This window comes from Lepidochelys olivacea, assembly GCF_965140295.1.
Source record: "Lepidochelys olivacea isolate rLepOli2 genome assembly, chromosome: 9".
NCBI lineage: Eukaryota > Metazoa > Chordata > Testudines > Cheloniidae > Lepidochelys > Lepidochelys olivacea.
Window position 1 is genome coordinate 34914828 of NC_140419.1, and position 26008 is coordinate 34940835.

Here is a 26008-nt window from a genome sequence, read left to right on the forward strand (position 1 = left end):
ACCTTTTGCAAAAATATGGTATGGCTACCAGGTCATTAGGTTAAGGGCTGCTCTAAATTTTCTAAACTAAACAATAAACAGTTCTGGATGTTATGCTAAAGTCTAACACATTTAACTGAAGGTACTTGGTTGATCACCGTATGTAAGCATTAAACTACTGGATGTTATGCTAAAGTCTAACACATTTAACTGAAGGTACTTGGTTGATCACCGTATGTAAGCATTAAACTACTTGAAGGACATTAGAGGTCACCCTGTTTGCTGTATTTGAGCCTTAGTTTAATAGAAAGGTCATCTGCGGGAAGATGTAACAAACTGATTGTGTCAAAGTTAGTACTGTGCTGTTAGCGCCATTTTCTGAAAATTACGCTATGGCCTTATTATTGTTTGTAATCCAGGACTGCCCCACGACATGGCTAGTACTGCTTACACGAATAGCCTGAGGCCCTGACTCAGCAAGTTACTAATGCACATGGCCTAACTTTAAGCATGTGAGCAGTCCTATTGAAGCCAGTGAAACTATTCAGATGCTTAAAATTAGGCATGTACTTAAGTTCCTTGCTGAATCCAGGCCTAAGAAAACAAGCAATATACAAGCCGAAGGATAAGGCAGAGGAATAAAATATGATCCAAATACAATAATTAACCCTCCCTACATTTCTAGTGGTGTAGTTTTAATAGGATGCAAAATGCCATCAGCTCACAATTTGATAAAAATCTAACCCACTACATCTTTCAGAACAATAGAATAACTTCTGTTCAACATGGTAACGGTAGCTGCTAGGAAATCTCTGACTGTACTTTGGCTCACGGACTAGACTCTCACCTACAAGAAGTAGAGGGATGAAATAAAAGAAAAAGTGAGACATGGAACAAAATTATAGCCTGAATCTAGCTGGTTCAAGGAAATCTGAGCCTTTGCAGACCTATCACTCCCAGCATATAAAAACATAAAAGAACAGACACGCAGCCTTGGATCCAAACTAAAATACCAACACCAAGAAATTGGGCTTTCTAGGAAAACATGACAAAGTCAGAGCAAATATCTTAATTATCTACTTGAGTATAATAATGCCACATCAAGCTCTATATATAGTTTGACTCCAATTTACTAACTGATTTATTGCGCCAAATACCAACTTGATTACCTACTACCAGTATCACAATGGGCTGTTAATTCCCCTGATACTTCCTGTTTACGTCATTTTCCTGTATAATTTCCTATATTAATTAAATACATGTTAATTACACTTTTATTAAATATATACCTATTATTGTCCCTTTAAATCACAAATAAATGGTTGGAAAAATTAAAGGAAGGGTTGACAACATAAAATCCTAGCTTAAGTAGCTGAAAAGGTGACAAGATTCATTTAATAAAAATATTTTGTTGTACAAAGAAATCAAACTCAAAATTTGTTTAGAGACATAAGTGTAAATAAGGCAGAGGTAAATATAGCTTTCATTGGGACAGTTGCAGAAAAGCCTCTGTCTGACAGGTCCATTCTGCTACAGCAGCATTTTTCAAAGTTCAGGTTGTCGCGGCATGTCAGGCACTGGGTCGCTCTGGTCAGCACTGCCGACTGGGACATTAAAAGTCCCGTAGGCGGTGCTGCCCAGCTAAGGCAGGCTAGTGCCGAGCTGTTCCGACACCGCTCTGCACCCCGGAAGCGGCCAGCAGCGGGTCTGGCTTCCAGGCAGGGGAGCCACAGGGCTCCGCATGTTACCCCACGCTGCAAGCATCACCCGGCCAATGAGAGCTGGGGGCAGGAGGGGCATTGCCTGCAGGCGAGAGTCACGCAGAGCTGCTTGTGCACCTCTGTCTAGGAGCCTGATCTGCTGCTGGCTGTTTCAGGAACGCAACACAGTCCTCGGTGCCAGGACAGGCGGGAAGCCTGCCTCTGCACTCCGGCTGCACCGCTGACGGGGAGTGCCCCAATTCCTTGCCTTAGCCCTGAGTCCCCCTCCAAACCCAGAACCCCTTCCTGCACCCCAAACTGCTCATCTGCGGCCACACCCCAGAGCCTGTCCTCCCAGCCCTGAGTCCCCCCCATTGCAAACCTGGAGCCCTTTCTGCACCCAAACTCCTCATCCCCAGCCGCACCACAGAGCCTGCACGCCCAGCCCAGAGCCATGACCCCCTCCCACACCCCAACCCCCTGCCCCAGCCCTGAGCCCCCCTAGCCACTCCTGCACCCCAAACCCCTGGTTTGAATTTTTAGGAAAGGTAAAGAACTTACATGCCAGTAGCCACTGTGTCCACTGAAATTAAATATGGCTGGGAGGTATAGAGAGTATTAATGCCGTCAAAACTGAGAAGTTATCACTGAAACTGTACAGTAACTTAAGAGTATCAGAGGACAGATCATAATGTTATTACAGAACATAATATAATTTTTAATTACTGACTGATTTTTCAGGGTGTTCTTGGGCAAAAAGGAGAAAAAGGAAACTCTGCATATATTTCAGATTTCATTAGAGGTGCTCCAGTAAGTATATTATTGTGGAAATAATCATAAAATGTAGGAAGACATGTATAGCAAATGTAAGTATTCTAATAACTTCAAATTGTTTAATAAAAGCTAATTTATCTCTTTTTAAAACAGAAATTAAATGCAAATATGTTAACTGCAGTATACAGATTGAGATATTAATTGCCCTAAAGGCAGGAAATTCCCACAACAGCTATACATTGCCCCCAAAGTCTCTAGGAACATATAGACAGGCATTAAAATTACCATTGTGTTCAGTAATGGAAGATTCTACAAATGTACAAAAGAAGCGGAATTAGGGTTGCTGTGGGACACAGAACTTCAAATTGCCATGGACAATAGAGGACAATATGGACCTAAAGCCAAACACTTGTTGAATTTTGGGGCTGATGGGTAACACAATTGGCATAGTGAGTTCACATAACACATGGATGAAGGCTTTGTAGCTGCTTCTCTCAGTAAGATGCCTTTGTGCTTCCTAATTGCTTCCAGTTAGTGCTTGCTGCTGATTGCAGGTTTGGTTTAATACGCATCTGCTTCCTGCACACCACATCTACTTGGGGATATCATTATCATTGTTTCTAACAGTGCCTACAATGTATTAGGTCCTTTTCAAACATAAAGGAAGGCATGGACTCTGCCACAAAAGAGGTTATACTGTGGCTCCCATCCTGGAAACACTTATGCACAAAGTAACTTTACTCGCCTTTGCAGGATTGGGATGTAAAAGACAGAGGGGAGAGAGAGAGAGAGAGAGAGAGAGAGATGGAGGTTCACGGAAAGGGGAACAGCAAACCGGTAGGATACTGATAAGCAAAGCAGTAAGGTACTGGGATTGGCCACATCATGATAATGCAAAATTTTAACGATGCTTTAAAAGGAAAAACAAACTTATGAGCGTATCCTTAACTGGTGTAAATATAGTTCCACTAACGTCAGTGGAGCTACGCTGGTTTATACCAGTTGAAGATCCAGACCTTTATATCTCAAGATGTCTAAACTAATCCATCACTGCCCTACAACCAGGACAAAACTCCCATTGAATTCAGTGGAACAGAGCAGACACATAGCGAGTGCTCTGCTATGGTAGTCATGCACATATCTTGGTGGACTCACTCTCTGGAGGGATGTTGCCCTGTTGCTTGAAGATAGGAAGAATGTTTCCTTCTCTCTTCCATTCTCTCACACAGCGGTACACCAGAATGCAGGCTGTGGCTCATTATCTTTTGCATTTAATCTTCAATTCATCTGGAGTTAGACTAATAGTAAAAACTTTACTTAACCCTATGTTTAAATGTAGGCGATTTTGCTAACTTGAATACAGTACAGTGAAACTGTTGAGCGAAGTGCTGGAGCTCCCATGCTTTATCACTAATTCATTTTTCATGCATGCAGTTTGGGAGTATTTTTATGATTTAAAGTAAAATCAAATCAACAAAAGTATAATCAAATACATGACTTCAGCTACTCTCCTATGAGCTGTTCCCTGTTTTAGAGACTCATAGGTGCATCTGTATCTGAAGTCAGTTATTGTTTTTATGTATTTTCTTTATTATTGGACATTTTTGTGTTTTCATAAAGGCTTTCTCCCTTAATGTTCCCTCATTCCTTTTGGTTGATCCAGTACTGACATCATAATCCTGTACAAATGACACTAGTCTATTGCCCTGGAAATTATTGTGTTGTCACTATTCATCACTGTGTCTTAACTTTGATATCAAAAAGAAAATTTGGGCTTGAGGAAGCCAGTCTTCCTTTAAAATACTAAAAGCTTTAGTATGTAGATAACATTATAAAATTTATTAGAAAAATTCTCTGCAAAATATTTAAATGTATGTCGGTAGTTACATTATATATTTAAATGTTGTGATATCAAGTTCTTTAAACCCAAAGCTTGATGTCATTTATATGATTATTTCTATATGATGGAAAATCACGTGTTGGCTCATAATTCTGTGGTAAAGTGAAAGTGTGATCCTTTATTTAGAAAAATATTTTTCATTCCAGGGACCAAGAGGTGAACCAGGCCCCCCTGGCACACCTGTAAGTATCTTTCTGCTGCTCACATATATGCTTGATCGTTTTGAACAACATACTAGAGCATGAGTACATTACTGCCATGTATTAAAAGTGAGTAATCCTTACTTATGAATGGTCTCATTGAAAATGTAGTAGTGAATGATAGTAGGAGAGAGAAAGACCAACAGCTTTTAACCTGATTTGCCTTCACTATTACCACCCATACACGAGAGATTAAAGATAGTGTAGGAAAAGCAGAAGATGACAGAGTGTATCATGAGTGAGGCTCAAGCTGATGTGATTGGAGGGTGCTAGGTTGCTTCACTGTTGGAGCACACGATACTAGGTGCAAGAGGACAAAAGTCACAAGAATAGATGAGCAAGCCAACATAGCCAGGTCAGATTCACCATCACTGGCCGTGAGGAACTGAAGCAGACATTGCCCGTGCTTCCCACATTGCATGTGGTTTTGGTCCAGTGGATTTGCAGAGTACTGACCAACTGATGCCCCATCACATTCACAAGCCCCCGGAAATCTCTGTGACAAGCAAGCAGTGGATGGGGGCAGATCCTCACTGTGTGGGGCTGCTGGGTCTTCCCAGAGTGCACCGAGTGCCTTGGAATTTGGCCATAAAAATAAAATCCCAAATGAAATATTTTCTATTTTTTTGTTAAGCAGTCCTCCTCCCTATAGCTCAGGGACCCTCTTTTTTATATCCCAAGGGCTATAGCATCTCCAGTGTTTTGGTAACCTGAGCTTAATTCTTTTCAACATGCTATTATTTATATACATGACTAGTGTATACTAGAGAGACTAGTGTGTACTGGATGAGGTAATACCTTTTACTGGACCAACTTTTGCTGGTGAGAGAGACAAGCTTTCGAGCTACACAGAGCTCTTCTTCAAGTCTGGGAAAGGTAGTCAGAGTGTCACAGCTAAATACGAGGTGGAACAGATTGTTGAGCATAAATAAACACATTTTGTAAGAGATCATTAAACGTGAAATGGTCCGTTAATATCTCTGCAGTCATTTGGCAAAAAAGAGGGGTTACTGGGATATAGATTGTTGTAATAATCCATCAATCCATTGTCTTTGTTAAGACTTTTTTTTTTACTGTCTAGCAAAGTTATGAATTTAAGCTCCCAAACTCATCTTTTGAAAGTGTTATGCAAGTTTCCTTTGAGGATGAGGACTGAGAGGTCAGATAAGGAGTGATCATTTTGTGAATCTATTCCACCTTGTATTTAGCTGTGACACTCTTACCACCTTTCCCAGACCTGAAGAAGACCTCTGTGTAGCTTGAAAGATTGTCTTTCTCACCAACAGATGTTGGTCCAATAAAAGATATTACCTCACCCACCTTGTCTTTCTGATATCTTGGGATCAACACGGCTACAAGACCACCGCAAACAACAATAGTCTATACTAGTATAACTGTCTAATAGTTATAGTATATATAATGTACTATATACTACTATACATAACCATATACATAGCGTCTATACTGCATGACCTAGGAATTGTTCTAGAACATCAGTCAAATGGGAATAAAGACGCTGCCAGTTGTATATGACTGGAATAGTGCCAATGGGCCGTAGATGGAGTCCAAGTGATATAGGCAATTAGGAGCTTAATGAGAGTTTGGAGCCACTATGTGACATGTTGAGCAATTCTGTGCGAGGAAGAAATTAAGATGCTAGTGTTTTCACAAACAAATACATCTTTTCTCCTCTTTTTCAGGGCGCTAGGGGACTAAGGGGCCCACATGGATTGCCAGGTCAACCAGGCTTGCAGGTAAGACTGGCACTGTTCTATAATACTGCATTTTGACATTATATATAAATGCTTGTTCACTCATCTAAAAAGTTCAGCCCCACTGTAAATTCAAGCCTAGACATTTGCTATAAGGCAGTTAATTAAAGTGCCTGATTCTGCCTGGCCCTTACACAGGTCTGCAGTGGGGGAATGAGAGTACAAGGACCCTTCCACAAGCTTGTGCACACACACATGTAAGGTCCACACAGAATTCCAGTCCTTGGGCACAGAAAAGTGCTGCTAATGCTCTCTCCCAACTCCTTCCCTGCAAACAAAGCCCTGAAGGAGTCAGGGAAGATATGGAGCCAGAGCTCCACTCCACTAAGGGTAGACAAGTGGAGCCAGGGAGGGATTGCACAATTTATAGATTCATAGATATTTAGGTCAGAAGGGACCATTATGATCATCTAGTCTGACCTCCTGCACAATGCAGGCCACAGAATTTCACCCACCACTCCTAAAAAAGACCTCACACCTATATCTGTGCTATTGAAGTCCTCAAATTGTAGTTTGAAGACCTCAAGGAGCAGAGAATCCTCCAGCAAGTGACCCGTGCCCCATGCTACAGAGGAAGGCGAAAAACCTCCAGGGCCTTCCAATCTGCCCTGGAGGAAAATTCCTTCCCGACCCCAAATATGGCGATCAGTTAAACCCTGAGCATATGGGCAAGATTCATCAGCCAGATACTACAGAAAATTCTTTCCCGGGTAACTTGGATCTTACCCCATCTAAAAACCCAATTCAATGGGGAGGTGAGGCAATAGGCACACAGCCTGTGCACCTCAGGTGAGCTCTGAGAGAAATTTTGCCTCCAGGTGCTCCCAATAAAGAGTTGCAGCTCTGGCTCATGCTCAGTGAAAAGCTTTGCTTTCAAGTCAGAATATTAAGTTATTTGACTCTCTTTTTTAAAGGGAGCTCCGGGCCTTCCTGGTTTGCAAGGTGAACAGGTTAGTTTCTGCTTTCCATGGGGTTGGTACAGTTTCAGTGAAATATATATTTATGCTGATATTTAAAGCATTTGACTATTTCTGTTAGCAAAGTTTCAAAAACTTTAATTGTTAAATTATTTTGCAAGCATTTTTGTGATTATTTTTACTCACCATCGCTAGTTTTGATCTTTTTCATTAGGGCAATCCAGGTACTGGAGTGGATGGACAAAAGGGGGAGCTGGTAAGCAAACAGTTAGTGGTATTAAAGGTGGCCTGGATGTAGAATTAAATGTATATATGCCTAGGAAAATACATAGTCCTTATAGCTTTACTTAGTATACAGTTACTATGGTTAGTTACAGATGTTCATATAGTTTTACTTATGAAACAATCCCTCCAGCCCTGCCCTGATCCTGCACAGAGATCCATGTAGGCAGACTGTGACACCTGCTTGAAGTCCCACTGACTTCATTGGCACTGCAAGTACCATGGTATAGTACAGTATCCTATATACTCCTGTAACGGATATAGGGAGCATTACCTTCCTTTGATTGAAAGAGTGCCGGATGGTTGACAGGCCTCTGCAGAGCTCTTTGTACCCACAGATCAGCAGAAGCTGTTCAATGATAGTAGAGATGTTAGTGTTGTAAGTAGGAGATTTCAATGTTCTGAAGCCTTGCAGAGCCAGTGTGTTGAACCAGATGTTCATTTTTACTGCTTCTCTGGCTTTCACAGGGTGATGTTGGACCTCCCGGATCTCCAGGACAGCCATTGTTGGTTGGGCCGCCTGATTTTTTCCTGGTTAAAGGAGAAAAGGTTTGCAAATTAAAGTCTATTTTTAAACATTACTGTACTCAGTTTACTATAAGTGCTATCCCATGATGCATTTTTGCACAGATTATATATAAAGGACATTTATTTTATTGAGTAATATACCACCATCATCAATAGAAATGCTGTTATCCAGTATTGTACTGGCAGACAGAGGCCAGGCCAGCCATCATGTTACTGCTGCAGCCCACCTATTCCCTCCATGAGGTGCCTCTGTGCCAGAGCAGGAGGGTAAAAGGAAATACCATTCGCCTTTGTCCTTTTTCCCCACTCTGCACCATTGACAAACTGCCTGAGTGCCGGGCTGAATTTACACACATTAGCAAAAACTCACTAAGAGTCTGTCAAGACTGAGGTTATGTCTGCACTATACAGGTTTTAGTGACGTGGCTGTGTTGCCACAGCCGTGCCGCTAAAAGTCGTGCAGTGTAGCCACTGTTTGTCAGCTCTCCTGCTGACAAAAAACTTCTACCCCAACAAGTAGCAGCAGCTTTGTTGGCAGGAGAGCACACCTGCCGACAATGCGCTGTTCACACTGGCGCTTGTCACGGCAAAACTTGTGTCTTTCGGCGGGGAGGGGTTTTTAACACCTCTGAAAGATAAAAGTTTTGTCGTTCAATTGCCAGTGTAGACATAACCTTATTATCTCTGGCACTGAATTTCTTTCCCTATCCATCTCACAGTTTCATTCATTTCCTTAGACATTTGTATTTAGTTTATCTTAATGGAAAGATGAATTAGATTTTTTCAGCAAGTTTCAGGCTCTACTGAAGACAGGTCAAACTGTCAGGCAGCCAACCTTGATGTATTACTTATGAAAAATAAGTGTGGTCCCAGTGTCTATTTTGAAAATGAAATCATGGTATTTAGAGTAATTTCTCTATGACAGGTGTGCTTTGGCTAGAGTTGTAGCACTCCAGGTAGTCAAAATGGATAGAATAATCCTAGCGGCAAAGAGTCCTGTGGCACCTTATAGACTAACAGACATATTGGAGCATAAGCTTTCGTGGGTGAATACCCACTTCGTCGGATGACATGCTTATGACTAAGTGGGTATTCACCCACGAAAGCTTATGCTCCAATACGTCTGTTAGTCTATAAGGTGCCACAGGACTCTTTGCTGCTTTTACAGATCCAGACTAACGTGGCTACCCCTCTGAGAATAATCCTAGCAATATACTCTACAGAGTCATGGACTGTCCTTTGCTGTAGATCCTAAACATTTAAAATGAACCTCTGGTCTAAAAAACAATTGTAAAAATTGTATTGTGGAGTCCTATATTGGAATCTCAGTGATTTTCAGATCTAATTAACATTATATACAAATGAAAAGATAATTTTTGCTAACGGCCAGCTCAGCAGAGACAAAGTGGGTGAGGTAATATCTTTTATTGGACCAACCTCTGTTGGTGAGAGAGACAAACTTTCAAGCTATACACAGCTCTTCTTCAGGTTTGGGAAAGGAACTCCTAGCCTCACAGTGAAGTGCAGGTGGAAGAGATAGTCGTTATCCACAAAAACAACAACGAGTACAAACACAGCTACCTCCTGATACTTAGAATAAGTAGTTAGCACATATTGTAAGGGACCAATCAAGTCTGCAGCACACATTGTAAGGGACCATTAACATATATTGTAAGGGTCCATTCCAGGTCTGCAGACTCAATCTGGGAAATGAGTCAAGCTGGGATCTTTCCTGCTGCGCATCACCCACAGTAATTTTGTCCTCAGTTACAGCTGTGCAACTGACTCAGGGCAAAAATTTGCTTTCTAATGACAAGCTTTTTGGACTCTACACATGCACAGGTTACAGTCTGAATGAGTAACAAGGTGCCATATTTACTGACACTTTTCAGGGCAGAACAAAACTTCAGAGTTATACAAGACTTAAATATATTTTGCATGCTAAGATGAAAAAATTCTACATATTTATATTTAGGGTGTAAAAGGAATGCCTGGGTTGGTAGGACCCAAAGGATCACATGGGCCCAAAGTAAGTAACGTATTTTGTTATGCATTGTTCCGTTTCCTTCTAGCAATAAGGATATTTAAGTACTGTAATAGATTACCAAGGGAGGTTGCAGAATCCCCGTCATTGGAGGTTTTAAAGAACAGATTAGACAAATGCCTGTCAGGGATGGTCTAGGTTTACTTGGACCTGCCTCAGGGTAGGGGGATGGACTAAATGACCTCTCAAGGTTCCTTTCAGCCCTAAATTTCTGTGTTTTGATCATTTCTCTGATTTCCTAAATAATGCTGGCAGAGTTTCCTTTTATGTTACTAAAAACACCTTTTCAGTGAGTGAATGACTTAGGAAATAACATGGCATTATACTGTGGAATTTAATCATCACACAAATTGATGTGAAAGCATAAACGTTGCAAACTCTTCTGGAAAAATCTGTCCACCAACAATCTCTTTTACAGCTGACTATCAAATGTGGCCTCATGCAGGCATCAGTCTTTTTTCAATTAGAAAGCAGGGAAGCAGAAGGAACAGCAAACTCCAGGTTCATCCTTGCAGATGACGTGGGATTTTAGAGGTGTGAATTGCATAGGAAAGGAAGCCTCCCAACTCCACAGATCCTGACTGTCCTCAGGACAGCTCACTGCAAAGTTGCTAGTCTCCCCGCCCCCAGCATAGTTCCTTCAGCATTTGTTCTGCCTCAGGAAGAGTTCCACGCTGCTGTGCAGTAACAGCCAGAGAGCAGGCTTGACAGCATTAACATGTTTTCTGAAGGGAAATCCACAGGGCCTCATGGAAGCAGAGACAATTGTTAGGACCAGGATCTTTTTTGGAGGCAGGAAAGGGAGAGAAGAGCGCACACCGTTAATATCTGCTGAGACGTAAATTATGACCCAGAGTATGAATCCCAGAGTATTTTGAGTCCAGGCAGCACCTTTTCTTTCGGCCATTTCCTGCCACATAGAAATGCAAGTCAGAGGAACTACTCTGTGTAGGTTTGGGAGGCAAAACTGGGGCTTCGGGGTGTGGGGTAAGAACTGCATTTTTCTCTTTGTCTTATTTTTAAAAACTTGTTTCTTGGGTGTTGTCCCTCCCTGCAAATAATTTTATAAATAAATCTTGTTCCTGATTATTTGTAACCAGTAAATGTGCTGGGACCTTAAAATCCCAAAGGTTATTCTTAGTTAGGAGAAGAGCAGGTGTGTCTACTCCTGGGTAACTAAAGCCAGTGGACACTGGGGTGGATAGAATGTAAAGTCGATCTAAGATATCTGGCCCTAACCATAACACTGCTAATTATGTTTTTACTTTTTCTGCCCATGCGCGCATTGCAAACTCTCTAGGACTGTCATCTCTGGGTAATCTGTTTAAACAGAGTGTTTTCAATGATAATAGGGTGCACCTGGAAATGGAGAGAAGGGTGAAAAAGGTATTCCTGGAGACCCTGGAATGCAGGTAAGGAAACTTCAGAATAAACCATTTCAAGTACTCACCAAAATTAGTTTATAAAATACTAGGGAGTTAGTTTAAATATGTTAGGATAATTCAGAACAGGATAATTCAGAATAGCATATATTTAAGATGCTTTAAATTAATCTTGGTTGCTTTGTACATAGAGTACTTTGGTTCCTAAAACAAGGTATTATTCATGTGTTCCAGACTCAAACATAAATTCAAATAGAATTTTATGTCCTTGCAAAGACAAAAAATTTGGAATCTGATCTTGTAAATAATTACTACTGGACAAAGCGTGGGCTACTCTGAGCAGCCTTGATGAATTCTATGGGACTGCCTCAGAGTAGAAAGCACTTCCCCAGAAGTTTTTTCAGGACTGTACCCTTAATATGTGTAGTATTTCTCACATCAGACTTTTCCAAGGCTTTTCATGATACAGTTTAGTAGAAATTAGAATTGGGGCCAATCTAATTTGACTTTGATCCATTGTTCAAGGTCATATTCATCTTAGTAAAAATGTTTGAAAAGATGTTGCAGGAACTAGATACTGGGGAACATTATAGCAAATACATAGTTCTTTCACACAAACTTGTGCAAGAAAGAATATTTAAATTAAATAATTTGGAAATAGATATAAGCAATAATGTAAGACTGGCTTCTGTTGTTTTGCTTTTCATTCTACTTGCTTTTAATTAGGGTAGCCCTGGTTCTTGTGGATCTCTAGGTTTTCCAGGAATAAAGGTAAGGTGATATAAAAATACAAACCACACAGGCATGGCAGCTCATGCATGTTGCCATTCACTTTTAGGTACATTTTTCTTTTTACATTATATGGTCTTCTGGTTGATGAGACAGCAGTTCAATATAGTCTGCTGTAAATCTGGGTTCTGAATCTATGCACCATACCAGATTTAAAACAGAGTGGACACAGCTATATTTGCATAAATCTTTCTCCTTTTCCTGTCTGTACTCTTCAAATCTAGTTAAGACCACGGTTATACTAGTCATGAATTGTAACTACTGTGCAAATTACTGACTCCTGAATTGTACATCCAAGTATCTGTTTTGCCTACATTACTTTCCTTTATACATGGCTAATGAATTAAATCCACTATCTACCCATAGAGTCATTGTAGTCTATCGGGTAGGTATATTAATAGACCTGAACAAGAAAAGGGGCACTGTGGCACCCTGCTCATGGCAAGAACATGCACTGTTGACGAGCTTGTGCTCTTGTCCTGCCACCAGGGGTCCCCAGGCGCTGCCCAAATAACTGGGTTACAGTTAAAAGATCTTTTCTTTTAACATGAGAGATCCCTTAAAAATGTATCATCTACAAAACCAAATGCTATACAGTGCTGTGAAACAATGCATAATTATTAACAGAATACAGTATTGTATGGTATGACATGTTAACTAATTTCTAATAAACATTTAACTATATGACATGTAGTCCTATTGAATTAATACACAGAGACATTTCTATTATTGGTTCCAGGGGGCAAGTGGAGTTCCTGGTGTTCATGGTCAGGCTGGTTATGCTGGTCTAAAGGTAAAAGTGCAGAAGCCCTTTATGTTTTGGTTAGCAAAGACCATTTTCAGGTGTACTAGCTTGTCAAGCCACAGCCCTGTCTCCACATTCAAATTACTCTAAAACTCACTTTTTCCATGTTCTCTACAACAAATGAGGCAGCAGTAAGGATTTACAAACAACTTTTGATTGAATGATCATGGTGTACATATATCTAACCTGAGTAATTTAATATCAGTATTACTATTTATTTGTATTATTGTAGCACCTAGAAGCCGCAGTCATGGACCAGGACTCCACTGCACGAGACACATTACAAACAGAGAACAAAATGTTAGTCCATGCTGCATAGACTTTGGAGTCTAAGTAACTACATGATCTTGTTGCTGTAATCCTCACCCTTCCTCTCTCTATCAATTTTGTCATTTTAAAACTAGCTTGTAAGAGTATCAGGGCTGGGGCCACGTCTTTTTTATGTGTTCTGTAGAGATCTAGCTACTCTTGGGCACTGTACAAATACTACATAATAACAAATATTCACAGTCAGCAAATAAACCTTAACTATATGTTAGCAGATCTTAAAATATTTTTCAAGTTTGAAAGTGAAGAAATAAACCTATTTGTTTTTTTTTTTTTTTTTGCATGATGAAAACCTCTTTGCTTTATTATCAAAGATGACAAACTTTGGTTGCTGTTTAAAATAGCTAGAAGGGCCACAATTATTATTACAGTCAATAAAATAAGTTGAACGGAAAAAGTTCCTGCAGCTGTTGAGAAGGGGAGCAGTCAACAAAAGCTCCCATATGGTCAGAGGCTCAGATACTATAGAGATGGCAACAGGATAAAAACTTGAGCATCCAGTTTTATAGTCCCAGTACTCCAAGCCTCAGTCCTAAAGAGGCCCGTAGTCCTGATGTGCAGTCCCATGAATGCTACCTCACCAGGCAATTTCCAGATTTCACAGAAAGAGATTGTACATTCTTAGGCACCCAATTCCTGTTTGCCTCTGAGTGCTGGGTTGATGCCTAATCTACAAGAAAGAGGCAGTTGCAAAATTCCTCCATCATCGCTTCATTGATTTAATCTGTCATATCAGAGAGTCCTTTAACATCCGAAATTCACTTCTTCCCAATTCAAAGTAGATAATAGTACAAGCTAATTTAGAAATTCTCAAAACAGGTCCTGAAAAGATTTTCATTGCAATTATGCATATTGTATTTGTATATTTCTCTGAAGCAGCTGGCTAAATTATCTGTAAGAACTTTGGGTCTCTCTTAACATGTATGTCATTGACAATCTATGGAAAATCTCTTTCCATCTTTGTGCTTATCTATCATTATGAAAAATCATTTCCCAATTTTTGTATAAAATTTTAAATCAAATCACTACATTTTAATGGCTAAATCAAAATAATTTTAATTAAATATATTTATAATAAGCCTTGTGCTACCGAATTTCCTGTAATTGACTCAATATCACTTGTGTTTAGCACAATATACTAATGTAACCAGATATGACAGTCAGAGTTCTGAAAATTCAAGCAGACAAGCACATTTGAGCAGTTTATCCCACTTAGCCACTGATTTCTTCAAAGATATTGAGTCGTTTTTATAGTATTGTATTAAAAAAAAAAAGAAAAACTAAATAAAAAATGTTAATGTTTCAGAGGCAAGCACTCAAAAATTAAGACATGCCAGAATTAAGTTTGCCATGTCCCCTTTTGTGTATGCCTTATGATACTATCTTTAATTACATGGTGGCGCACTACTATCTATCAATAAACTTAATGAATTCTTTCAGGGGGATCTTGGAGAACGAGGGCAACCAGGCCTGCCTGGAGTTTTTGGAACACCACCTGTTGCTATGAAAGGTTTCACTTGGTTTTAACTACTCTTTATACTGTGTAATGCATACAGGGCCCTGTGCTCTGAGGTGCTGAGAGTAATTGATGGGAGCATACTAAGCACCTCAGAACACTGGATCTCTACTGGCCAGATTCTGTCATTGCCTGCACCTTGTTGATGTCAGTGGAATTGCATAGGATGTATGAGAACAGTGTTTGGCCCAAAGCATGTACTTCAGATGTAATACATGTTAGCAAGACCTCAGAACACATATAAACAAACCCAGATCTGTCAATTTATTCCTGGTTCTTAGATCTAAGAATATTTTAAAATAGCTGGGAAGAGGAGGGCCATTCTGGGGACTGGCATGCAGATGAGCAGAGCACACATATGATTGCATTTCAGAATTCTTATATCCAGATTGCCACAACATGTGGACTCATGGCTTCAACTGAAGTCTGGGGTTGCACACCTTGGTTGAAAATCCTGGCCCTAATGATGTTGATGGTAAAACTCCCATTGACTTTGATAGGGCCAGAATTTCACCCCTGGGTTCCACCAGTTTTAAAAGTTATATCAGATTAATATAAACTCCAAAATGTATATATTGTATTTCAATGTGGTTTTATGTGCTGGCGACCTAGCAACAGAATAATATGCTTAATACAGTATTATCACTATCAGTTAAAATGATCTCTTATTTGCAACATTATTGCAATAGAAACTTACAGAGAAGCATTTTAGAATTAACTTCCCCATACATTACATCTACACTGCAAAAAAAAAAAAAAAGACCTGCAGCAGCAAGTCTCAGAGCCTGGGTCTGTAGACTTGGGCTCCCAGGGCTTGCATTACACTGCTGAAAATAGCAGTGTAGCTGTTCTCCACTTAGGCTGGAGTTTGGGCTCTGAAGCCTGGGGAGGGGGCTGGATTTCAGAGCCCAAGCTCCAGCTGGAACAGGAACGTCTACACTGCTATTTTTCATGCTGTAGTGAAACCGAGTCTGCATATCTGGGCTCTGAGATTCGCTGCCATGGTCATTGTTGTGTGGCTTTTTGTATTTTTTCAGTGTAGACAAACCCAGATACACAGTGGGACAAATTCTGCTCCCATTGATGCATTAGCATCCCCACTCATGCCCCAATTCAACAGAACATCTCTATTCTGAAAGAGCCTGATCCAAAGACAGTTAAAGTAAATAGGTGTCTTTCTGTTGATTTCAATGGCCTTTGAGATCAAGCCACAAAGTACATAACCATGTGCTTAAATGGGATTTAAGGTTAAGCATGCCCTTAATTGCTTTGAGTGAGGCTGTTTGGATGTTAACCGAGAGCAGAATTTATACTAGTGTTTTGCTATTCCAGCTTAACTCCATTTTCTTCAACTGTGTATGATCAAATATAAATGTTTTATTGATATATAGCTATAATAATATATAATACCTCTGGTCATGAGTGGTGCGGTGCATAGGCTGGGGAAGGCTATGCCTACCCAAACAGCCTGACGTGGCCCCAACCACGCTCCTCCCCGAAGCCCTGCTTGCCCTTTCCCCTTGGCCCCAGCCCAGGCAGGCTGCTCCTCTTCAGGGAAGCAGCATGCTGGGGCTGGGGCTAGGGCGGCTGGGACTTGGGATGGCTGGGGCCATGACTGCATATGATAAGAAAGCCATTTTCTAAATAAAAGCGAATTGTCAATATAATCCTAGGCCAATGCTCCAAGAAGAGAAGTATTATTTTTTAAACAGAAGCATGGGCAGTGGCACAAGATTTAATACACAAATGGTGAATGGAATAAGATTTAAAATAATGTATGTAATAAAAGGGAAGGGCTCCAGTGATAAAAGCAACTAAATTCCCCTCCTTTATAATTAAATTAATTCACATTGAAACCAATGTAATAAAGAAAAGGTGATGTATTTTAATTATGAATGGTTCCCAAATCATCATTTCAACTGCATTTTAAACCAGGACTAAAAGCTGTCAATTGTACAAGGTTTTAAATTGACATTTACTGTAATCCCATATAGGTTCTCGAGGGGATCCTGGATTACCAGGTCCTTCTGGAGATGATGGGTTGATTGGACTAACTGGTCCTCCAGGCCCATCAGGAAGACCTGGTGAAGATGGAACAAGTAAGAGATCATAGACTTATAAACCATGAACTGAGAGCTCTATATACTGTCCTTAATCCACCTGCCAACAGAAATTGAGCACAGACCCAGGGAAGTCATGTGTTTTAACCTTTGCAACATTCAATGTGGGGAGGCCATGTAAATCAGGGAAGGTGATGTTGAGTGAAGAAGGATTTCCCGGCAGTGGAGGATTAGCTGGATCCTTTAAGTGTTCATTTCAGGCTGTCTAATGTTGGAGTGTTTTAAAAGGTGAAGATGACTTTTTGTAAAGAAAGGATAACACTGATTTTTGTATCAGCAGAACCTCACTGAAGCACACTTTCAACTTCTTTTTAATTGTTATTGCTTACCTGTGTGTGTCCCATACATACACACACTCTCTTATATATAATGGACAGGACTTATATTCTCCTCTGTCAGAAAATGAGTCAGAAAAGACCTTAACGAAGAGGAGAGGAGAGGGAAGCAGGATTAATGAGTTCCTCCTCTCCCCAGGAGCCTGTAACAGCTCTTTAGAGCCAACATCACATTGTTAGGTCTCTATGGCTCTGGAATGGGCTGGCATGTCTGCGTTGGGGAAGACATGGCATTTGCGCTAGTTCCTCTCCATTGGAACTAGTGCAAATATAACCTTCAAAACCACTGGGCGTTAACTCTGCTAAAATAAACCTGCTCCTTGCTGTCCCTTCATGTGAGGGTGGCAAGCACATGGGAGCAAGAGCATCAGAAAGGGCATTGGAGGAGGGGGAACAGTTTCTCCACAAGGCTGGAGCTTCCTTTCCTCATGGATCCTGAGGAACCAAAGGATTAGAAGGCCATGCCCCTGCCTCCTCAGCAGCCTCAAAACCCATTCCCCAGAGGGAAATACCAGTTACAGATTCCACAAGATAAACTTCAGAGACCTTGGCTTTTCTAGCCCCCCACCCCTGGCACAACACCAGGGAGGCTTTTCATAGGAAGATACTGTATGGCCCATAATTTCTTCATATCTCTTAAATATTCATAATTACTCTGTATAATTTATACTTACCTATTTTCCCGATAGGCCTCCCTGGTCTGCCAGGAGCGTGTGGGCAACAAGGTCCTAAAGGTTCGCACGGGGATCCTGGTCTCCCTGGAACTGCTGAATCAACTCCAGGAAGACCAGGGTCTCCAGGAGCACCAGGATTACCAGGAGCACCAGGAAGACAGGGTTTGCCTGGACCACCTGGTAAGATAAACAATATAAGTGTCTTGTGTGAAAAATATTATAAATAATAGATTTATGGAGTCAGTGAGAACATGCTAATAGAAATGGTATTTTCCCATAGGCCTGCTCTATGGTGTTGCATCAGGTATACAGTAAATACAATACTTTATTTCTGTTACTCTCTTTAGAATATTGTTGATTCTGTTTCGGAGGATAGGGTCCCATTCTTTTTGTGTGTGTAGCTTTTGCGTGGGAGGTCTTTCCCACTCAACTGGATTAATTAATTTTACAGATAAGGACTCCAGCTGTTATCATTCTTATGAGATATGCAGGGAAAATGTTTTTTTACTATTAATTCTTTCATAGGAATCGTTAGCATAGAACCAATTTCTCCCATGTCTCTATACCCTAAACTAAATCTAAATGTTCACCAGCAATCATTGAGGTATCAAGATTTAGAAAGAAGCCAATGTAGTCATTGTAAATAGCTGATGGCCTAGTTCTGATGGCTGTGCTGGAGGACAGAGAACAGTAGGGTTGATGGGAGATGCCCGTGGAGAAAGGACAGTTGTAGGTGTCCTTGTTTTTTAAAAAAAATATTCTGTGCCTGATTTTGTATTGCCCCTGCACCTTGTGCAGCCCTTAAATCAATACAAAGAGGGTGTAAAAAGTCACCATGTCTGAGCTGTGAAGTCTTGCACTGGGGCAAAATGACCGCACAAGGTGCATGGCAATAGTGAACAGACACACAATCTGTGTTCATTGATCGGTTTGAAAAGTATTTTTTCTTCAGGCCAGATCCTCAGCTGAAAACCTGGCTCTGATATTTTAATAGTTATTGAAATGCACTATATAGTACATTTAATTATTTGTAGGTTAAGTACTCAAGTTTAACTTATTTTTTTTCCAGTGGAGGTACTCCTGATCTACATCAATATAATTGTGATTAGAATCAGTACCTTACTCTCAAGTTAAGCCTTAACTAACAGAGAACCACATCAATTAAAATGCATGGAATATATGTGTCTAAATTGCCTAGATTGCTTTGAAAATCTCAAGCTAAATCCAGAAGTCATGACCAAAACAGAGGAAAATGCCCCAAATCAACACCCATTAAAAGAGATATGAACCCCAATATTCTAATACAGAAAAAAGCAGTATCAGAGAGTATTGCCTATAATCTTATTTTGATCTTTTCCATACTCTAGTCTTACTTCAAGAACAGTGCCATACGTGTGGCTTGTAAACCATTTCATAAGATCCCTAGCTATTTATTGAGGATCCCAATGGATGAGATAGAGGGGGGAAGGGAGAGAATGTGTCACCTAAGCTGTAAAAATGTTCAGTTCAAATAAGTGCCCTTTTTCTTCTTAAGGTATAGTTTGTCATGGCAGAGGTCTCCGTGGACATCAAGGAATAAAAGGCCAAATGGGACCCCTGGGAAGAAGAGGTGAAAAAGGCGAAAAAGGCAAGTATGCATCAGTAACTGATTTTAATGCAGAGGAGACCTTAGCTGAGCTCCATCCATTTGTTGCACCATTAAAGGCCTGAACCTGCAAGCAGAAGTCGAGGGCAGCTCTCTAAATGGAGAGCTTGGAGGATCAGGCCAAGTCATGAAAATACAGTCCAGATTTTCAGCCAGCGTAATGCCATTGAAGTCAGTGGAATTACTCCAGTAGAGAATTTGTTCCAGAGTGCGTAAAGATTCCACATCTTGTATAGGGAATCACATGACTTTTGTTTCCTGGAGCTGTGGTGGAATATAACAGGCATCTAGCCACTTACTTCCCCACCTACATACAGAAAAAAGAATGAATGATATTTCTGTTGCATATCACAACCAGTTCAAAGTTGTTTTCCTACATTTGTGTAGGGAATCATGGCCACTGTTCTTGTGACCTTGGTTCTGCTGGCCCACCTGGTACACAAGGGCCACCTGGTCATCAAGGAAGGGAAGGACAGATGGGATTTCCTGGAAGCTATGGAGAAAAGGGTGATCCAGGTTTCTCTGGCACAATAGGATCAACAGGACTCCCAGTGAGTAATTCTTACAAGTTTCAATTAAAAATAAAGTCAACAAAAACTCACCTCTCTAGGAAGGGAAGTGTCCATTTGGACGAGGAAAAGGCAGAAGACACTAGGTGCTTGTACTCTTGAATTGCGCTCAGTATTGATTGGGCACCTCTTTCTCTGTTTTTCTCACCATTATGACTAAGGCTCTAAGAAGGCTACATTTTTCCCTCTTGTTGTAAAGACAGTCCCCGTTGTAGGTGTGGGTTTTTAAAAAAATTTATTTCTCAGTTTCCTTTGGGGAGTTGGTATTTTTTTGTTGGTCTGTACAGAAATCCTGTCCTGTGGAGGGCTGGGCTAGAAGAGACAAGGTGGGTTTTATATTAATAGATCGGGAAGGTTTTGAATGGGTTATATTTGGGTTGCCTTACTCTCTCTTGTGCTTCCGGTTTAGAGAAACCACCATTTTTCTTGGAAATATTTTAGACGCGTACACTTTTTGCCCTTGAAGATTGTTGGGCTTTACTTAATTAGATTATGGGAAAAGACTCCTTACAAAATGTTTAAAAGGCAAGAAATATCAAATGGGAGTCACATGATGTCGGGGGGGAAGCAAACTTAAATCTTTACACAGCCACGGATTTTTTATAGTTATATTCAAGATCAGCAGGCCATAATAATAAAAAAAAACCTCCCAAAAACTCCTTCTGCATGACACATACTTTTAATACAAACTAGTGCTTTTCTTAATAAAACATAATAAGAATTTATTTTTGGAACTCTTACTGTTGATTGGTAGGTAGAACTATCATGAAGTTGGTAATTTTTACTCTGATTTCATTGTCATTTAAAAGTATTCCATTTCTTGTTATCTAAAAAATTATTTTGAGGTGCTTAATACAGCATTCACTGAGCTCATTTGTTTAATGAGCCAAACTGAATTTAATATAGAACCTAATGTTCCCTACAGACACTGTATGATAAAATGGTATCCAATCAAGCCAAGAGGTATCCATATGGAACAAGTTCCTGAAAATGACTAGATCCAACAAATTAAAGTATTTTCACTTGCTTATGTGGCATCACTGCAATATAACAATTTCACCTAAAGAAAATAATTCTTACAAAATAGAATATGAATGCGTCACTGGTCATAAAAAAAATTCAGTACTAGAATCATTTGACATCTGCACTCAACAGTTTATATTTTCTAGTATAGCTTTGTTCTAATATCAAATCTGGGATGTAATTTATCATAAACCACTTTTATAAAGAAAATAGCAAGGTGAATTAAGTCATCATTACAAAACACCTCAAATGTGTGCGTCCACCTCTCTCTTGTTTGTGTGCTGTTTTATTGGGAATGGCTGCCAGCAGGACTAACAAATGAAAGGAAGTCACAGCTGAAGACCTAGATATTCACTGGGTTGATAATTTATATGAGGACATTTGTTACCTAACCCACAGTATATCTATTAATTCTAGACAGAGACTTATTTACTTTAATATATTTCAGGGAGTGTAATTTACACCCCTTAGCTGCCAACAGCACAAAAGCAGACTTAACCTAACTGCCTTCTGTGCATGTTTCAAGAAGATGATCTATTACACATTCTGATTTTTGTCCCACTGTAGACAAATTTTGGTCCAACATGTAGACACTGTATCCATGGGAGTATATATATTGAAGTGCTGCCAGATCTGAATTTCTGTATTTTTTATGTGATACAGTTACCATGAATAAGTATAAACAAAAATATGTATATGTGTGTGGTCTTACTGTGGCTCACACATCATAAGATACATCACTTTGCTGTACATATTTGGATATCATAAAACAGTAGAGAAATGACGTATGGGGTTTCCAAACTATTTTTTCTCAGGCTATGTCTATACTACCATGTATGTTGGCAAAACTTACGTAGCACAGGGGAATGAATATTCCACCCCCTTGAGTGACACAAGTTACACCAACGTAAGCATTAGTGTGCACAGCGCTATGCCGGCGGAGAGCTTTTCCCACCGACATAGCTTATGCCACTCCCAGGGCTGGTTTTTTTATGCCGACAGGAGAGCTCTCTTATGTCAGCACAGAGTGTTTTCGCCAGATGGCTGCCCAGGCACCACTGCAGCACTGTACATGTAGACAGGGCCTCAGAAAACCCCACTGTGATTCAGATGTGGAATTTAAAGAAATGCCTGCAGAACTCAGTGTTGTCAACTCCCTCAATTTTATTGGTTTCAGAGTAGCAGCCGTGTTAGTCTGTATCCGCAAAAAGAAAAGGAGTATTTGTGGCACCTTAGAGAGTAACACATTTATTAGAGCATAAGATGAAGTGAGCTGTAGCTCACGAAAGCTTATGCTCTAATAAATTTGTTAGTCTCTAAGGTGCCACAAGTACTCCTTTTTTTTCCTCAATTTTATTACTAGTCTCACAATATTTTTTCCCTCCCCCTTAAAATCCAGCTCCTGGAGTCAACTGATGATGCAAGAATCATCATTTTTTTTAAAGTACATTTTTAGCCCTTATTATGGTTGCAAAGAAAAGTTTTGAAGCCATGACCTGAGTAGCTCAGAATCAGGAAGGCAAACACACCCATAAATTTATTATTTTTAAAAACCTCATTATGTATAAACAATCTGATGATTTTTTAATGTTTTGGGTTGGCAATATGAGCAGTTGTTCATCTGCATTTGTCTACTATCTGAGGAGCTGTAGGTATGCACATTCGAGAAATGTGCACCAAAGAGACATTTCAGTATAACAGATTTCTTTTAGGACAAAATTTATTTTTTTTCTTGAAATATTTTATTTTAAATAACTTTTTGCTCTGAAATTTAAGCTAATTATAATAAAAATAAATAAGGTCAAAATCCAAACAAAACATTTCAAAATGATCAAAACAAAATGTTTGAATTAACCCCAAATTGACAATTTGTTTTCAGATTGTTGGCTTGTGAAAACGTAAGTTTTCAACTTTTTGTTCCAATTTGGGTTTGGAACATTATTTGAATTCTCAGAATGTTTCCCAGCATGGGAACATCAGTTCCTACCCTGCTGCAGAAAATACTTTGTTTTCTCTAATCCATTTCAGGTATTGAAGTCTTACATTTTACTTATAACAAAGTAATAAGGGGTCCTGCTTTGAGTAGGGGATTGGACTAGATGACCTCCTGAGGTCCCTTCCAACCCTGATATTCTATGATTCTATGAATAATTTAGTAGGTACAACATTTTCAGACAAATGAGATTTTAACTTAACTACATCCATTCAAACGTTGTTCACAACACAGCAAATCAACTTCAGCTGGCACAAAAGTTTATATTTACCCACCCATGTGCTTTCACATAGCATGGGACTGATCCAACAGCCATTGAGATCCTATTGGCATCAGTGGGTGCTGAGCCAGGTGCTGTAATGGGAAGAGCATCTGAACACTACAACTTGCTCTAGTCTTACGACTCTTAAAGTCTTACATGCCCTGGCTGAATAGAGACCGGGAGGCCTGATTCCTTGCTCCATTACATTTATTTTTACATAGCTATATCTCCCTGGACATCAGTGGAGTTAATAAAAATGATACAAAAATAATGAAGAATCAGGCGCCATTTCTACACCTCCTTCTTTAAAGGGATCCCATGAGGTACAGTGGTTTTTTCTCTCAGTATGTTGCTTTGATTGCTGTATATTTGGAAATAATTTTAGAACATCAGAGATATGCTATTTATTATGATTCATTACTTGAGCTTAAATGGCTAAAAAGTCATACGTTTTTTAAATCACAAGGGCAAGCCTGGTTCTTCTGGAATAGCTGGTGAAAAAGGAGAAAAGGGTGACCTGGCCATAGTGAAAATCAAAGGTAAACCTGTATTTATTATCATCCGTTGTATTTCATGTACTGCATGCTGGATAATAACGGGAGAGGACTCCATGCTTGTAAAACTACAGACTCTTTATTAAAGCAGCACAGAGGTGCTAGCATTGAAGCCAAGTTCACACAGATTGATTTCCTGGTGCCTCCTACAAAATCTTTCCTCCTGCAACCTGTACTCCTCCCTCCAAATTCTATGCAGATTGCATAATAGCTTGCCATTGCTGCTACCAAATGACTAATATGTCACATGAATATTATTATTCGGGCATTTACAGAGACATACACAGTTAAGATTGAGCAAAAATGGGAAATGACTGCCTAGGAAGGAGTACTGTGGAAAGGGATCTGGGGGTCATAGTGGACCTGTAACGGAGGTTGACTCACCACTGCGGCGCCTTCTGCTGGCTGTTCTGGGAATTAGCTTGGGGTTTGCCAGTACACCCTTCTTAGGTAGTGTTTTGCCTTTCATCTCGTCTGTCTCCACCTCCAGAACCAGCGTCGCTCACCGGACTGCGTCGTCCTCTTCTGGACACTGCCCTCCAGCTGTGCCCCACTCAGTTCTTTTCTCCCTTTCTGGGAGACTGACAGTCCTTAGTCCAACCACTTGCCTCAGTGGCAAACTGCAGTCCCGATTCTAACCGCTCACCTCAGTGGCAATCCATTCACTGCAGTTCATTCACCAGCCACTCCCCTCAGTAGCAAGTGGGACAAGGGGGGGCCGGGGGCGGGATCCGGGCCTGCCTGCTACTCCCAGGCCTGACCCAGGGACCCTATAGCCGGCAGACACGTACTGCCCCTCCTCCAACTCTGAAATCATCCGTCTATTTGTTGGAGTTACAGTTAATCACTCAGGGACCAAAACCAATAGGTGATCAATCACACAACTTGAATTCTGAAAAAAATGCTGAATGAATTATTCTATGAACAAGAAATATGATGAATAAAGTATTCTTCACAAATAATTCATTATCTGTGTGTGCACATGTGTATGTGCTGTAGAGTGTTTGTGTGCTCTCACAGACATGCACAGACACTGGAGCAGCACAAATTATTCCTGGTTTATTTGTCATAGATTTCCTGAGACAGTGGTGTGAAATGGAGTTAATATTTTTTGCGAAGTTTAATTTGTGCAAATAGTGTATTTTCCTAAACGTTTAGGGGAAAATATAAAACTCTTGCAATTAAACTACTGCACATTATTTACCATGCTCCTGCATAACACTGAGTGAAATCCTGGGTCCACTGAAGTGGATAGCAAAGTTCCCACTTAATACAATATGTAAAAAGAGAGAGAGAGAGACCCGCTACCTCCCATATGTCCTCATGATATCCATATGATAAACTGCAAAGCCATGTGACAATTACATTTAGTTGTTTCATCTGCACTCTGCCCATAAATGCATGTCCCCAAAGATATATCAACTATGCTAACATCCTAAATCTTTGAGCAGTTATGTCAATCACTTAAAACAAAACAACAAACTATCATAAAAACATTTCTTCCTTCTGCCCAAATGTCCTCGAAACTACGCTGCTTTGAGGTGCAGTTTATACCACTGTGTGGTTTAAGGTTCAATATCTTGTAACTATGCATAACTAAAAACATGAATCTTACCTCACTGGAAAAGGGAGATTCCCAAATTGCTTCTAGCTCTTGCAATGTACTGCAATATCTGATTTTAAAGACATGACATTTTTATGTACACAAAGTTATTTTAGATCATTTAGTCACAGTTCCAACAATTAAAAAAAAAATTCTCTAAAGCATTTGTTGGAAGCCAAACATATGCACAAACAAGACACATGGTGGTGTGATGTAGTATTCAGGTTTTACTGACGCTCATTTGGGTTGCATAATGTGGCCACCCCAAACTCACGGTAATTACGATCATGTGATCTAACCTCTTGCATATCACAG

The 26008-nt window shown here is 40.1% G+C and overlaps 1 protein-coding gene across 1 annotated transcript in view; it reads left to right on the top strand.

Moving 5' to 3' along the window:
- Window positions 1-26008, top strand: part of COL4A4 (collagen type IV alpha 4 chain) — a 133038-nt gene that overhangs the window by 49878 nt on the left and 57152 nt on the right. Inside the window, exons 7-22 of the mRNA XM_084639793.1 lie at window positions 2421-2489; window positions 4500-4535; window positions 6254-6307; window positions 7240-7275; window positions 7457-7498; window positions 7993-8073; window positions 10028-10081; window positions 11449-11508; window positions 12205-12249; window positions 13007-13060; window positions 14840-14909; window positions 16910-17014; window positions 18060-18224; window positions 19579-19671; window positions 20077-20240; window positions 24003-24075. Coding sequence (XP_084495919.1) covers window positions 2421-2489; window positions 4500-4535; window positions 6254-6307; window positions 7240-7275; window positions 7457-7498; window positions 7993-8073; window positions 10028-10081; window positions 11449-11508; window positions 12205-12249; window positions 13007-13060; window positions 14840-14909; window positions 16910-17014; window positions 18060-18224; window positions 19579-19671; window positions 20077-20240; window positions 24003-24075 — 1201 coding nt within the window. The remainder of the gene's footprint in view (window positions 1-2420; window positions 2490-4499; window positions 4536-6253; window positions 6308-7239; window positions 7276-7456; window positions 7499-7992; window positions 8074-10027; window positions 10082-11448; window positions 11509-12204; window positions 12250-13006; window positions 13061-14839; window positions 14910-16909; window positions 17015-18059; window positions 18225-19578; window positions 19672-20076; window positions 20241-24002; window positions 24076-26008) is intronic.